Source organism: Octopus bimaculoides, chromosome 8 (genome assembly GCF_001194135.2).
Source record: "Octopus bimaculoides isolate UCB-OBI-ISO-001 chromosome 8, ASM119413v2, whole genome shotgun sequence".
NCBI classification, from domain to species: Eukaryota; Metazoa; Mollusca; class Cephalopoda; order Octopoda; family Octopodidae; genus Octopus; species Octopus bimaculoides.
This window is the reverse complement of record NC_068988.1, coordinates 82,929,789-82,945,644: the sequence shown is the minus strand read 5'-3', so window position 1 is coordinate 82,945,644 and position 15,856 is coordinate 82,929,789. Positions and strand designations below refer to the sequence as shown.

At 36.4% G+C, this 15,856-nt stretch overlaps 1 protein-coding gene across 3 annotated transcripts in view; it reads right to left on the bottom strand.

The window, feature by feature from the left end:
• The window catches only part of LOC106875240 (ribonuclease H2 subunit B), a 37,016-nt gene that overhangs the window by 13,585 nt on the left and 7,575 nt on the right, over window positions 1–15,856 (bottom strand). For all 3 annotated transcript variants that reach the window (XM_014923304.2, XM_052970215.1, XM_014923303.2), the window contains exons 2-7: window positions 14,740–14,811; window positions 11,850–11,957; window positions 9,089–9,165; window positions 6,185–6,299; window positions 3,494–3,558; window positions 2,207–2,315 (exon numbers count right to left, since the gene is read on the bottom strand). In XM_014923304.2, coding sequence (XP_014778790.1) covers window positions 2,207–2,315; window positions 3,494–3,558; window positions 6,185–6,299; window positions 9,089–9,165; window positions 11,850–11,957; window positions 14,740–14,811 — 546 coding nt within the window. The remainder of the gene's footprint in view (window positions 1–2,206; window positions 2,316–3,493; window positions 3,559–6,184; window positions 6,300–9,088; window positions 9,166–11,849; window positions 11,958–14,739; window positions 14,812–15,856) is intronic.

Sequence of the window (15,856 nt, the reverse complement as noted above, 5' to 3'; positions counted from 1 at the left end):
TTCCATGCTAGCATGGGTTGGACGGTTTGACTGAGGTCTGGAGAGCCAGTGGCTGCGCCAGGCTCCAATCTGATCTGGCAATGTTTCTACAGCTAGATGCCCTTCCTAACGTCAACCATTCCGAGAGTGTAGTGGGTGCTTTTTATGTGCCACTGGCACTGGAGCCAGTCAGGTGGTCCAGGCATCAATCATATTAGGATAATGCTTTTTTACAGAAATACACCAAATTTGAAATCAACTGGAACAAAATTAAAGGAATTGAAAAGTGAAAGTCAAACAGAAAAGATGCCAAAAATTTTGTGAACAACAGAAGTAAAATTAGATTTTAGTGTAACTTGGCTTTTTTTGTAAATTACATTATAGAAACCTAAACCACTTTACAAAGGCAGGTTAATATAATATAAATATGTGTGTGTGTGTGTGTGTGTGTATGTGTGTGTGTGTGTGTGTGTGTGTGTCCTAGTAGGGTATAAAGGTAGGGATCATGTGGGAAGAATGAAGAGGAAGAATACGAAGTTCTTCTTTATATTCTTCCTCTATATCACACCACCCTTGATTTCTATGTTATTTACTCATCCCCTAAGCACACTTTTTGTTTCATCCTGATATAAGCCAAGAAACAATGTCTGGAAGACACACAATGTGATGGCACAACCTTCTGATGCAAGTCTGATGAAGAGCCACTCAAATATCTAAAACTGGAAACATTTAAAAATTTTCCCTTCGAATTTTTGCATAAACTGGCATTGCAATTATAGTTGGTACAGAAACAATTGTAGTGAATCATTAAAGACGTGGTAAAGGATTTCTTTGCCTTATTTGGATTATATATATACTCTTTTCTTTTATTCTTTTATTTGTTTCGGTCATTTGATTGCGACCATGCAGGAGCAACGCCCGCCAGTGGAGCACTAACAGCACTGTCCGAGCGTGTTCATTGCTAGAGCAGCTGTCTGGCTTCCGTGCTAGCGGCCCGTAAATAGCACCATTTGAGCGTAATCATTACCTGCGTTGCCTTCTAGCACTTGTGCTGGTGGCAAGTTAGAAAATCATTCAAGCGAGGTTGTTGCCAGTGCCGCTGGGCTGGCTCCCGTACAGGTGGCACGTAAAAAACACCTTTTTGAGTGTGGCCATTGCCAGTACCGTGTGACTGGCCCTCATGCCGGTGGCACACAAAAGCACCCACTACACTCTCGAAATGGTTGGCGTTAGGAAGGGCATCCAGCTGTAGAAACTCTGCCAGATCAGATTGGAGCCTGGTGCAGCCTTCTAGCTAGCCAGTCCTCAGACAAATCATTCAACCCATGCTAGCATGGAAAGCAGACGTTAAATGATGATGATGATATATATATATATATATATATATATAAAATAATTGCAGCATGGAAGATGTTTATAAGTCATTTAAGAACACACAAAACAAACCATTAGATTCACTTCAATATTTAAAGCTAATTTGTGTCAAAATATTTTCGTCGCTTTGAAACCACAACATGTTCACTGACAAAAATTCACCAGACAGAGGAAGGAGTCCACATCACCTTCCCCAGGTCAACTAGGGCCCTCTGACAGGACCCTTTGCTTTACGAGAAGTATGGAGAATAATCCTTGTTGCAACGCCTCTGACATAGCAGAACAAGTTGATGTCAGTCCCAGAACAGCTGTTGGGTGTCTCCACAAACTTGGCTACTATGGCAGGGCAGCATACAACTATCATACAATGTCAAAACAAGGAGATAGAATGCACCCACATAACACATACATCATCATCATCATCATCAGCCTTTTAATGTCCACTTTTCCATGCTTGCATGGGCTGGACAGAGATTGTTGAAGCAGGTTTTCTACAGGCAGGTGCCCTTCCTGTCACCAACCCTAACCTGTTTCCAAACATATTCATACTACCACATACCCAGGCATTTTTTCACAGAACATTAGCAATGATTGACGCTGCTTGTATGACAACAACACTCGTTTACAGCTATCATGTGATGTCAAGACAAGGAGATATAAACATACATATATACACATGCTCAGACACAAGCAGCAGCTTCTTTCAGTTCTCTCACTACCAAATCTATTCACAAGGCCTTGGTTGGTCTGGGTTCCATGCAGTGGGACTGAACTTAAAACCATGTTGTTGGAAAGTAAACTCCTTAACCACACAGCAAGAAGAAAAATTATCAAAAATGTAATTCTGTCTTACCTTTTAAATGAGGATTTTCTTTCATGGTCTTTATGTATGTCTTTGAATGTGCAACACCTTCTGAGACATGCACCCCTTTTTCAGAAAAAACCTTGGCTACCTTTTGTACCTTGCAGAAAATGAAACAAAATTATAAAAGTGGGTGTTGATCACAGCCAAACATTTTCCTGTAGTTTATACTTCATTTCTTACAGAAATGCACAGAAAATATCAAAGAACTCTCCAAAACAGAATTAATTCTAGAAGATTAACTCTTTTACTAGAAGATATCTGTTGAAATGCACCTGCCTTGTTTCAATTCATTTTGAAAACAATGAAGAATTTGAACTGGTGTTTGAAGCATAAATTAACATGAAATGATATTAATTTGCATCACTTTAAAACAGAAGTTTGCATCATAGAACCAAGGATGGTCTCGAGCAGATTGGTATCAAAAGGATTAAAAAAATTTAATATGGGATTTTACTCTTTATTAACAGTGATAATCACTGGTATTTTCCCATGGTTTATACCTCATTTCTCACGTACAACTATCATATATTTAACATGCATGCACATACACACACACTCACAGACTCCACCATAGAAAATGCTAGAGAACTTTCAAGAACAAACTCTAGAAGCTTAATAATCCTTTAATATAGAGTTTTAACTCTAAAATTGGCAACAATACACATTATTGTGCTCTCTTCAAGTTTTTTTTTCTTTTGTTGTCTACCAAACCCAGTCATCACTCATTATACCTAATTTTTATACACAAAGGGCATTCATAACAGGCATCAACTACATTCCATGAGGAACACACAAGGTTATAGAAGATAATTGCCCAAGCTACCACGTACCATGTGGTTGTGAAACAAACTTCTTAATGGCACAATTATTCCTGCACCTATTTGGATTTTTTTGCCATCTAGATTAAAAAAAAAAAACTTGTTTACCTTACAATAGAAATGCTTGGTAAACTAGGAATAGCATAATTATTGGAAACAGAATCATTACCACACTGGCCAAAATGCTCTGAGTTCAAATCGTTCTGAGTTCAAATTCTGCCATGGTCAACTGCCTTTCATCCTTTCAGGGTCAATAAAATAAGTACCAGTTGAGTACTAGGCTCGATGTAATCAACTAGCCCCTGCACCCCAAAACTTGCTGGCCTTGTGCCAAAATTTGAAACCATTATCATTATGATTATTATATTTCTTAAAATTGTCCACAACTGTTTTATTATACAAGCCAAGTAACCTTCCTAAGATACACTAAAAGTAAAAAGTTTAGAACTATATTTACCTTACGTTGGAGCCAAGATAAAGTTTTCTCCTCAGAATAACGACAAGCAACAATACTATCACTTTCTAAAGAAAATAAAACATAGAATTAATTTCAATAAAAGAATGGTAAATTAATAGCTTAGAAACTAAACTAATATCTTGAAAACAACAGAACTGGAAATAATTCTGACTAAAAAACAGCTTCTACTATCTGCAATGCAGAAATAACAAAATTATATTCTGAATGTACAGGCAGGTTGTAGGTGCAGGTAGAGTTGTGTGGTTAATAAGTTTATTTCCCAACTACTTGCCAAGGTTTTTGTACAGTGGGCTTGAAAAATGGAACAATATGGTTGTAAAGTGAAATTTTTGAAGCACATTACGCAGTCTGATCACAGGTGAATGATAGCCCAATCTATCTGGCTGTAAAACAGAAAGAAACAATTCACTACAGTAAGCGGTAGGAGAGTAATGTACCTGATGAATGTTTCAGTAGCAGACAGTCTTAAACTATAAAAGAACAGCACTGCTCAAAAACCAGAACGCATTGGAAATAACACACATTGGAAATTATCTCCCCTTAACTGAGTAATGCACCCGGAAGACATTTCTTTTTACTTCTACAAGTAAATACATGTAGTTGACCGAGACAACGAGTGGGCAGCCCAATTTCCCTCAAATTACACCCGACCATCTTATAACAAAAAGGACACGTTGGATAATGTAACCCAAGGCAGTGATGACAAGAGCACTATTTTGATCATAGGACTGCTTGATCAGGGTTAATTTAAACATCACAGTTTTTGTATGGGGTGTATACAATACAGTCAACTGACTATTCCTACTACTACTAATACTATTACTACTACTGCTGCTACTAACAAACCAATAGAGGAGTCGCTAACTGGGTGCATAACCTGCTGTAAATAGCAGCCAAACATTCTTAAAAAATAAAAGGACATTAAATAAATTTCTATGTAGAGTATATTTGAATACTGAAGATTGGGTGGTCAGTAGCTTTGACCGTAATCAGGGTTGACCTTAAGGAAAACGACCATTTATTTTCAGCGAACAAGGGAGTCCCTACATAACCCTTCAACCTGCTGAAAATATCAGCCAAATCTCTTTCTTTTATTAAAGTCCCAAGCATTATGAGTTGACTTGGTAGACAGAAACTGAAAGAAGCCCATTGTCTGCTTTGAATATATATATATAAGGAAAATAAGACAGGGTAAAAAATGCTAAAATAATTTTATCTTTTTGACTTCAACTAAGAGTATTCCATAACAGCTACCTCTGATGCGCACAGGGTTACATAATCGGATTGTCACTTAACACTCCACTGAATCTCTTGTGTGAAACCAATTGGTAAGATCGGCCATAATGGATATATAATACTGTGCATGTCGGATAATGTATGTGTCATCATCATCATCATCATCATCATCGTTTAACATCTGTTGTCCATACTGGCACAGGTTGGATGGTTTGACTGTACTGGCACACTGGAAAGCTGTACCAGACTCAAGTCTGATTTGGCTGGACGCCCTTCCTAACACCAACCACTCTGAGAGTGTAACGGGTGCTTCTATGTGCCACCGGCACAGGTGCCATTTGTGTGACACTGCGGTACCAATTTGCATGACACCGGTATCTGCCATGACTGAGATTTTGCTCAACTTGATGGGTCTTCTCTTCAAGCACAACATAATGCCAAAGGTCTCAGTCATTGCCTCCATGAGGCCCAACACTCAAAGGGAACTCAGTCACTTTGCCTCTGTGGGCCCAATGTTCAAAAGATGTTCTTTACGTGCCACCAGCATGGGTGCACTTGGCTTGACAGGTCTTCTCATGATGATGATGATGATGAGAACAGGTGAAGCATGCCTAAAAAAACGAACATGACAACCCCCTTCTTCTTTTTAGGCACTGAATAACATCTCTCTTCCCCAAACCTCACCCCACATTCCTTTTTCTCAGTTTTCAGAGTTGGCACTGTCAATGTAGGCACACTGAAAGGTAGGTCTAGTGAGATTGTAGAGATGCTTGAAAGGAGACGTGTCGATGCATGCTGCATACAAGAGGTAAGATGGAGAGGAGCTTCAATCATGGTCCTAGCTCAGATACCAGGAAACCCCAAAATGGCAGAAATTCAAAAGATAGTGCTCATGGGAACTGCCCATATCCTACGTAAAATACTGACTATGTAATCTCAAATTTTAAAACAAACTCAATTTTCTTATGGTTTCTTAAACATTCTCTAGAACAACACTATGTACAAATCCAAAGATATGGTACCCTAGGCATAACACCTAGATGTTGTCTCTTGAGGTCTGTTGGTGAGACTTGGAGCCAACTTGTACAAATGCAAAGTAAAAAGTCAAACATAAAATAATAATAATAATACAGTAGATTGAGAAGAGAGAGGATGGGTAGAAGGGAGAGAGAGATGGTATGTAGTTGGGTAGGTTGTAAGAATGTGGAGTAAATGTAGTGAATGGGAAAGGGGGAAGACATATGGTGGTGGAGAAGAGATAATTTGGTGGTTGAAACAGAAATAAAAAAAATAACCAGACATTGGGATCATTCATGCCACACAAACAGAGAAGAATGGACATATTACAGAGATTATGATGATAAAATGGGTTCAGAAATGAAGACAAACAGTTTAGCTGATATATATAAAAAAATAAACAAAAAAAACTATTACTTTTAACATCTGTGATTAGCGAGAGATCTTTTACTCTCACACTTTCAGAAAGGTGATGTATGTCAAGATACTGGTCATCTTCAAGCATGTGATCAATAGTCATAAACTTTCCAGTCTGAAATAACAATCACAATATCAATAACCATTATGTCCAATAAATGATTTCAGTAATTATTAATAAGTTAAACTACATTTTGAATTTAGCCGAGGGTTACACATCCATAAAAATCTTTAAAAAAGTTGTTTTGTAATAGCTGACCAGAAGAGAAAGGGCAGTGACTATGGCCTTTCTTTAGCTTCTTAGATTAACAGGAAAGAAGGAAATCCTCCTCAGGTAGGAGATCCAACTGAGTGTATGTAACAGAATGGGTAGCCAAGGACCAGGTGATGGATTAACCCCGGCCCAAATATTCTATCTGTTTTTTGTTCAAACTGGCCAGGTCCACCCTCTCGTATCCACCCTACAGTCATTCTAAAAGTAAATGATCATATCATTGAAATCTCAAAGCTACAAGATAGCATGATTAATTCAAAACAATGTGAATAAAATAAGCATTACATTTGACAGAGTAATCTGAATGCTAAAGGGTTAAACAGGGTAACTCTTCCAGCACTACCTCTCAATACTTTCAGCATTGTTATTAGCTTACAAACACTTCAGTCAAGTTTAAGATAGTAGTGTAACACTACTTTAACCAATCCATCACCACACAAATGCATTCTTATGGAACTTCACCATACTCCCTACAACAATTGTTTCCTTAACCACTAACAGGTAAATAATTCACACTGAACATTAACCATGGAAATAATCATTTGTCTCTGTCCATTAGACAAGTAGAATCTAAAGCAGTGAATAATAAGTCACTCTTGTACGATGGGGAGCTGAAAAGTTCCTGACTCTGGCTAAAAGAAAATACAGGAGGATCGGTTAATTATGATTTTATTCAACATATTCCCCTCTCAGATTCACACTCTTATTGCAGCTGTCCTTCAGTTTTTTCTGTAAAAGAACTTGGAAGATTGGGCCTTCAACCAGGCTTTCATGATACCCTTAAAGCCAGGAACTTTTCAATACCCCATCCTATACAACAGTATAAATAATGTTGGTTCTCAAAAATTTACTAAAATTGGTTGTGTAGGTACTATAAGTACAGTGTTGTCTATACAGTGGTACTGGTGGTGATGTATTAACTACACAGTGGTATAATGGTGGTGGTGATATTGACTATACAGTGGTAGTATTGGTAATATTGTAAAGGGTAAAGAGTAATGTTAGATAAAGTGCCTTGCTCAAGAACACAACACAGCACGATTCAGGAATTGAACTTACAACCTCGTGATTGTTAGCCCAATGCTCTAACCACTGAGCCATGTACCTTCACTGTGTACACTCCTGTATATGGTAAGAAGGAACATTATGTTACAACTGACACTGCTTATAATACCATCCTACTGTAATAATTATACTTCTCATCACCATTACCATCATCATTATTATCATTTTATGCCCACCTTCTATACTGCTGTAGGTTGTTGGATGAGTTTGCCATGGTTGAAGTCAGCTCATATTCAGGAGACAGTGCTCACCTAAATGCTTCAGAGGACTGCATTTTACTTACGTTTCATTTTTAGTTTGTTTTTTTACAATTGGGTGTTGTTTTTTATATTATTATTATTCTTTTTGTGGCACCTGTATTAGTGAAGTAACCATATCTTCAACAAGGCCAAAGGGTCCTCACAACTCCATGTTTCTGCTTGCGGGTCAACCAGTTTACTGAGTGAGAGATATGGAGGTATGAATGATAACGTAAAGTAGTAAGAAGGATGAATGATAGGGGAACTCAGCAATCTGTAGTAGGTACACATATGCAAGGTAATGTGGTCAATACTACTTGTATTACTACATGGTGTGCTGTGTTCTTGAGCAAGACACTTTATTTCACATTGCTCTAGTTCACTCATCTGTAGAAATTAGTTACAATGTCACTGGTGCCAAGCTGTATCAGCCTTTGCCTTTCCCTTGGACAACATTGGTGGCGTAGAGAAGGGAGACTGGTGTGCAAGGGCGACTGCTGTTCTTCCATAAAAAAACCTTGCCCATACTTGTGCCTCGGAGGGGAACTTTCTATGTGCAATCCCATGATCATTTGTGACTGAAGGGGGCCTTTACCATTTTTTCTTACCCCTACATTGTAAAAGTAAAGACATTCATAGAGATAATAAAGTTTTTGCATGGTCACACCATCTGTTGGAAATAGTATCCAAATAACCCTCAAATTACATCCGATGTCCTTAATATAGAAGGACACATTCGATAATGTAATCCTTGATACACTGTGTCAGAAGAGAAAACTAATGAGATGGCCACAGCTGGAAGAATAGCCAAAAAATGTAAAATCTGAACATCATCCTTCAAATTGAAATAAACTTTAATATTTTTCAACAATTTCAAATCCACCCAGACATCTCATTACCACTATTTTTATCTCTTTTTATCTTCACTCTGATCCCCCTTGTATTTTCTTCTAAAATGTGAGTAGCTATGTAGCTCCTCTACACAAAGAAACCTGTTCTGCTTTGACCCCTCTCTCATCTCCAAGCATAAAGCCATCTCTCTTGAGGTTCATAGACTTGCAAGGTGCATGGCAACCTTACTAGTGCTGGTGTCATAAAAAATGCACCCAGTACATACTGTAAAGTGGTTGGTGTTAAGAGGGGTATCCAGAAACTGAAACCTTGCAAAAGTAGGCAGTAGGGCATGATACAGTCCCTGAAACTATTGGATCCTGTCAAACTGTACAACCCATGCCATCTTGGAAAATGAACATTAAATGGTGATGGTGGTGAAGATGATGATAATGATGATATATATATACATAGGGAAAGAATTCAAGTAATTACCTTCTTTTCTGCCTTTATTAAGTAGGGTAAAATAAGGAAAAGGGGATCAACAGGTGAGACAAACAACAGGGAGCCATCTGAAAACAGAAGATAACAACAAAACTTATTTCAAATTGGGGCCAAAAAGAAAACAGTTATGTAGAAATAAAAACCAAGCCTCTCTTAAAGTACATTCTATCATCTTAAAATAGAAACATCATATTGGATAACATACTCCTAGATATACTATGCCCCAAGGAAAGAGAATGAAATGACTAAGACTCAATCAAAGACTGGTTAATAACATCTTAGTATAAATCATTATGATCATTACTGATTTAACATATATTAATCTATGATAATATGGATTATAGACCTCTACATAAAGATATTTTACTCTCTTTTATTCTTTAATTGGTTTCATTCACTGGACTGTGGCCATGCTGGGGCACTGCCTTCAATGATTTGTATTCAATCATATCAAACCTATTACTTATTTTATCAATCATTATTTTTCAAATGGCTAAGTTATCCCCTTTCCTTTCCCCTTAATCCACTGTTTGTACAACCCATGCTATCATGGAAAAATGGACATGTAAACAAATGAGCAAATGATACTGGCAGGGAATGATAGAATCAGTACAGTGTCTGACAAAATAACCTTGTAGTATTTGGTTATGTCTCTGAATGTTTTAAGGTTAAATCAGCATAAGTCCACCTTAGCTTCTAGTATTTCAAGATTAATAAAATAAGTGTTGTAATTAATGTAAACAACTATACTCTAGAACAGTGCTCTGCAACCAGAATGCTGTTGCACACTGGTGTGCCAGGAGACGATGCTAGGTGTGCCACAGTGTAACCTGAATATAATTTTTTTCCCTATACTTTAAGTTATATTTTTAGTTCAGGTGTGCCACCAAATTCTGAAAAGAATGTAAGTGTATCACAAGTGAAAAAAGACAGTGCCCAATAGTAGCCACAGCTCAATAACTGAAAGCAATAATAAAATAAAGAATTTCAGCATACAACACTATTTTTCCCAACCTGCAATATCATCCATTTACCATACATATTCCACACAAAAAGCATCCAGTTCACACTGTAAAGTGGTTGATGTTTGGAAGGGCAGCTGTAAAAACCATACCAAAACCGACCTTGCTTGTGCCACATAAAAAAGCACTCTGTCCACTCTGCCAAGTGGTTGGTGTTAGGAAGGGCATCTAACTGTAAAAACCATGCCAAAACAGACACAGAAGTCTGGTGCAGGCTCCTGTCAAACTGTCCAACCCATGCCAGCATGGAAGGAGGACATTAAATGATGATGATGATACCATTTCCTGTATAGTCAAGTCATATATATATATAGATAGATAGATGTGTTTCTGATACACAGTCCCTTGTTAAATTTATTACTCAGCTAAATTTATCAAAGTCACACTACACATCTAACAAACCATACTTAGTTCATTGCTTTGCCTCAATTGATACCCAGTATCTTGTTAAATCTAATGTTACTCAGTTAAATCTAGCAAGGCCACATTACACATCTAACACACTGTACAAAACTTGTACAACAGCTGTTCATCTACTGTTGCCGTAAAGATACATCCTGCTTCTTTTTTTATTGTTCATAAATTACAAAACATATCATTAATGTTCAACTAAAGCCAAAACTGGATTAACCATTAAGCAATATAATGATGTACTTAAGCTCTCCTTGGGAATGGTACACAACAGAGACTTGTGATGGATTCATGACAGTGCAGATGGTACAACTCCCATTGAAAATCTGCATTTTCCTGTCATCCTATATTGAAAATTTCTTGTTATTTCAGTGTTCAATAAATACAATAAAAAAGCAAGTTTCTAATTTAATTTTTAATATTTTTTAAAATATTTTTTTTTATCAATTTTGAATATATTTTTCAATCATCATCATCATCATCATTTAACATCCGTTGTCCATGCTGGCATGGGTTGGACGGATTGACTGTGCTTGCATGCTGGAAGGCTGCACCAGATTCCAGTCTGATTTGGCATGGTTTTCTATAGCTGGATGCCCTTCCTAATGCCAACCCTTCTGAGATGTAATGGGTGCCTTTACATGCCACCAGCACAGGTCCCATTTGCATTGATATTTTTAAAAATACGTTTTAACATTTTAAAAATATTTTTAATATTTTTTGCATATAGCAATTAGTGAATCTTAATTACCTAAATTAACATAATTATCCAAATTCAAGCCATTGACCTATTTCAGTTACTGCCATTATTACATATAACACTGAGGTAACACAATTTTTGTTTTTGGGGAGCAACTGTTATTTCCTATTTGCTTACCTCTAGAAAGTATACAAAGCCTGTCATATGTATATCTTTTTTATCTTTTATCTTTTACTTGTTTCAGTCATTAGACCGTGGCCATGCTGGGGCACCACCTTGAATTCTTAGTTGAATGTATCGACCCCAGTACTTCTTTTTTTTAAGCCTGATACTTATTCTATCAGTCTCTTTTGCTGAACCAGGGAACACAAATACATCAACACCGGTTGTCAAGCATGCTTTAGGTTTACTTAAAGAATAAGTGATTTATAATGGTTTTAATAGTCAAATTCATTCAAAACATATCAAAAGACACAGAGAAAAAACATAAATTTTACCTTCAAAGTGAGATGAGTGTAATAGTAAAAATTTATCAAAAACTTATATAGAGAGAGAACAGTTATGTTGATATTGTAGTTTATTGAGAGATAGAGAGAGAGAGTTTAAAATAACCACCTACCTTCAACAACATAATTGTTAAATAACCAAGAGCGAAATTCTTCTTTGTAGTTTGTAACTTCAAATACATTTTGATTCTTATGAGTGAAGAGAAATATGCTGCTGTTATCTGCAGATTTAAGAGGGAAACATTAAAATATTAATGATTCTCAAAGGTAATGAATGACAAAGTTGTAATGCAATTATCACAAAACAACAGAAACAACCTGAAAATGTATAGAGTAGAATGATGTAGAATTTGAGAAATATTGATTTAATATTTTTAAATTACTCATGTATTTTAAATAGAGCAAAGTTTAGGAAACATGCTCAGAACACCAATGCATGGAATAAGCTTATTGCATCAGTTGTTAGATGTCAGGCGACTGCATCCTTCTCAAAACTCCATCCTTCCAGAAATTCATGAACACTACTCCAACACACCTTTCCTCTTTATGGCTCTTTTGCTGTATGTTTTTCTGTCTTTTTGTCTTTTATTCTGTGTATTGTGCATGTACTTCTAGTCTTCACTGTCATCTTTCTTTATGACACATATCTTTTATTCTTTTCTGATAAGCTGTAATGCATCAGAGCAGTGTGTACAATAAGCTCATTATCATTATTTTAAGAATGGTTTTAATGAAAATGTATGAAGATTAGGATGATAAATAGTAAGGTATCTAACAGTTGAACCCACAACAGTATATCTCCAACAGTATCAAGTGAATTATCTTGATCAGTATACAAGAAATGAATAGATAGGAGCCTTGTATTGTATTGTATTGTCAGTGCAACAATACAAACATAAAGCATTGTGAAATATCTGGCAATTGTATCAGGTAAGAGAACTTTAGAGGTAGCATGAACATTAAAACTGCTAACAGCATAAATAGCCATAGACATAGAAAATGAATAAATAACATCAACAGATGTTTTATAAAATGGAATACAATTTGTTTTTTTACTTCTATAAATGTAGAAGGAAAAGGAAATATAAAGCTAAAACATACCTGAAACATCATAAATTTAAATAAATATATTACACCTTATTGACTAATCTTGGATTAAGCAGTAAATATAATTTTAAACAAAGTGGAACAGGCAAATATTGGTACATGAGAGAGAATAAAAAATAAAAAATCTGGAACTAATTTTTTTTTTAATCTTGTACACAATCTTTAGATCTGCACACTTTAAGATCTAAACAACTAAATATATATTTTTGTTGAAGAAAATTCTAAAAAATGTTTATGCTTCTGATTAATTTCTGTGATGAGCTAGGTTACCATATTCGTGTAATATATGTAGTTCTCACAGTTCTTCAATAAATCTGGTTTTCAGGCTGGTGGTTAAGAAATTTGTTTCCCAACCACATGGTTACAGACTCAGTCCCACAGCATGGCACCTAGGGCAAGAGTCTTCTGCTATAACACTGGATCAACCAAAGCCTTGTGAGTGGATTTGGCAGATGGAAACTGAAAGAATCCTTCATGTGTGTGTGTGTGCATATATAGGAATATGAGTTTGTTTCTCTTTTGTCTTGGCCTCATGTGATAGTTGCGAATGAGTGTCACTTTTATTCAAGCAGTGTCCTTTGTTTCCAATCTTCCATGAAAACATGCCCAGCTATGAGGAAATATTACCTCACATGGAAACAAGTAAGGGTGACAACAGGAAGTGCATCAGACTGTGGAAAATCTACCTCAATAAATTCTGTCTGACCCATGCAAGCATGGAGAACTGAACTTTAAACCATTGTTAATGATTCTCTCATGTGTAGCTAACATGGTGAAGCTAACAGAATCATTAGAGCATCGGATAAACTGCATTGCCGTATTTTTTTTTTTCTCATTCTGAATTCAAATCTCACTGAGGTCAACTTTGCCTTTCATCCCTCCAGTGTCAATAAACTAAAAGCATCAATCAAGTATTGGAGTCACTGGTATCAACTTATCCTCCTCTCAAAATTTGTGGCCTTCAATCTAAATTAGAAACCATTTTCTATGTACCCTATACATGATTTGCATAAAAAGTAAAGGTTTCAATCTCTATATATTAAAATAGCCAATATAAAAGTTGATTGGTTGGTTAGTTGGCTGGTTGATTTCACCAGTCACACTTTACATCATACAGAGAGAGTAAAAGAGAGATAGAGAAAGTGAACATAAAAGGTACAACAACATCGAAAAATACCTTAGGAATGAGAACCCAGGTTCGAAATTTCTCCAAGACACCTGACGAAGGCTGGAGGGTATATCAGCCGAAACGTGTTAACAACAAACAAGATGAGGACAAATATCCGTCAAATGTAAATAGATGACATACCGCTAAACATTTTGCCTGGTGTGCTAAAAATTCTGCCAGCTCACTGCCTTAAGTTGAACTATGGTTACTGTATGCATGTCCTATTCCTGATGACAGAAGTATACTCTAGGTTACCAATGACACTGAAGATATGAATATTCAGATTTTATAAATAAATCTGATTATTTAATTTAATAAATCTGATTATTTAATTCCCTTAAATGAAGGATCATTCTACCCACTACACTCTCGGAGTGGTTGGCGTTAGGAAGGGCATTCAGCTGTAGAAACTCTGCCAAATCAGATTGGAGCCTGGTGTAGCCATCTGGTTCACCAGTCCTCAGTCAAATCGTCCAACCCATGCTAGCATGGAGAGCGGACATTAAACGATGATGATGATGATGTAATTCATTCTTGAACTGTCCCTTTTTTCAGAGATTAAAGTAGATGCAATTCCAGGTAAATGTCAGCCAAATAAAACTATATTCTAAGCACATGCAACACTTGCATGTGCATGCATGCACATGTGTATTTTTAGTAAAATATTTTAAAAGTTGTATGTCATAAAATTGTTTTCAAACTCTAAATAATAATTTGAAGATTTTTACCTGTGCAAGGATGTCGGAGTTTGTAAAAGATTGCATCACTTTCAACACCATCAACAGGATTGATGGCAGTTTCTAGAAGAAACAGAAATACATAAAGTAAACATAAGCAAATAACAATGTTGTTGCTTTTATTTGAAATGATGAAGAACAATGAGAGTTTCAAAGTTAAAAATAAAATAATTTTATAATAAAAGCATATAAATGTTGATTTTTTTTTCATTTTTGATTTATTGAAAAGCATAACAGAAATTTAGAGGTGTTGTATTGTGTGTAAATTGTTATAATATAGATGCAGTCATGGGTGTGTGGTTAAGAAGCTTGCTTTGTAACTGTGATTTCAGGTTCAGTACCACTGTGCAGTACCTTGGGCAAGTGTTGTCAATCATAGCCCTAGACTGACAATTGTTGCAAGCAAATTTTGTTGACAATTGTTGCAAGTAAATTTTGTAAATGGAAACTGTGTGGATTTCTTTTTCTGAAAAGCCTAGATTGTCACTTAGGCATTTACTCACATCAAGTGCACTGATTATTATTGGCACAAATGTGAATATGTATGCATGTATGAATGTACATACATATTTTTGCATGGGTTAGATGGTTTGACTGGAACTGGTAAGCCAGAGAGCTGTACCAGGCTTCAGTCTAGTTTGTCTTGGTTTCTACGGCTGGATACCATTCCTAATACCAACTACTCCAAGAGTGATTTTGCTTGGCTTGATGTGTCTTCTCAAGCACAGCAAATCGAAAGGTCTCAATTACTTGTCATTGCCTCTGTGAGATTCAACATCCAAAAAAGTATGTTCCACCACCATTTTTTCTTAATTCTGTAATCTAATATTTGTTAAAGCTAGTTTATCCAGATTATCACTGAGGCATTTACTCACAACATCAAGTGCACCGATTATTATTGGCATAAATGTGAATATGTATGAATGTACATACATATTTTTAGGTGCAGGAGTGGCTGTGTGGTAAGTAGCTTGCTAACCAACCACATGGTTCCAGGTTCAGTCCCACTGCACGGCACCTTGGGCAAGTGTCTTCTACTATAGCCTCGGGCCGACTAAAGCCTTGTGAGTGGGTTTGGTAGACAGAAACTGAAAGAAGCCCGTCGAAT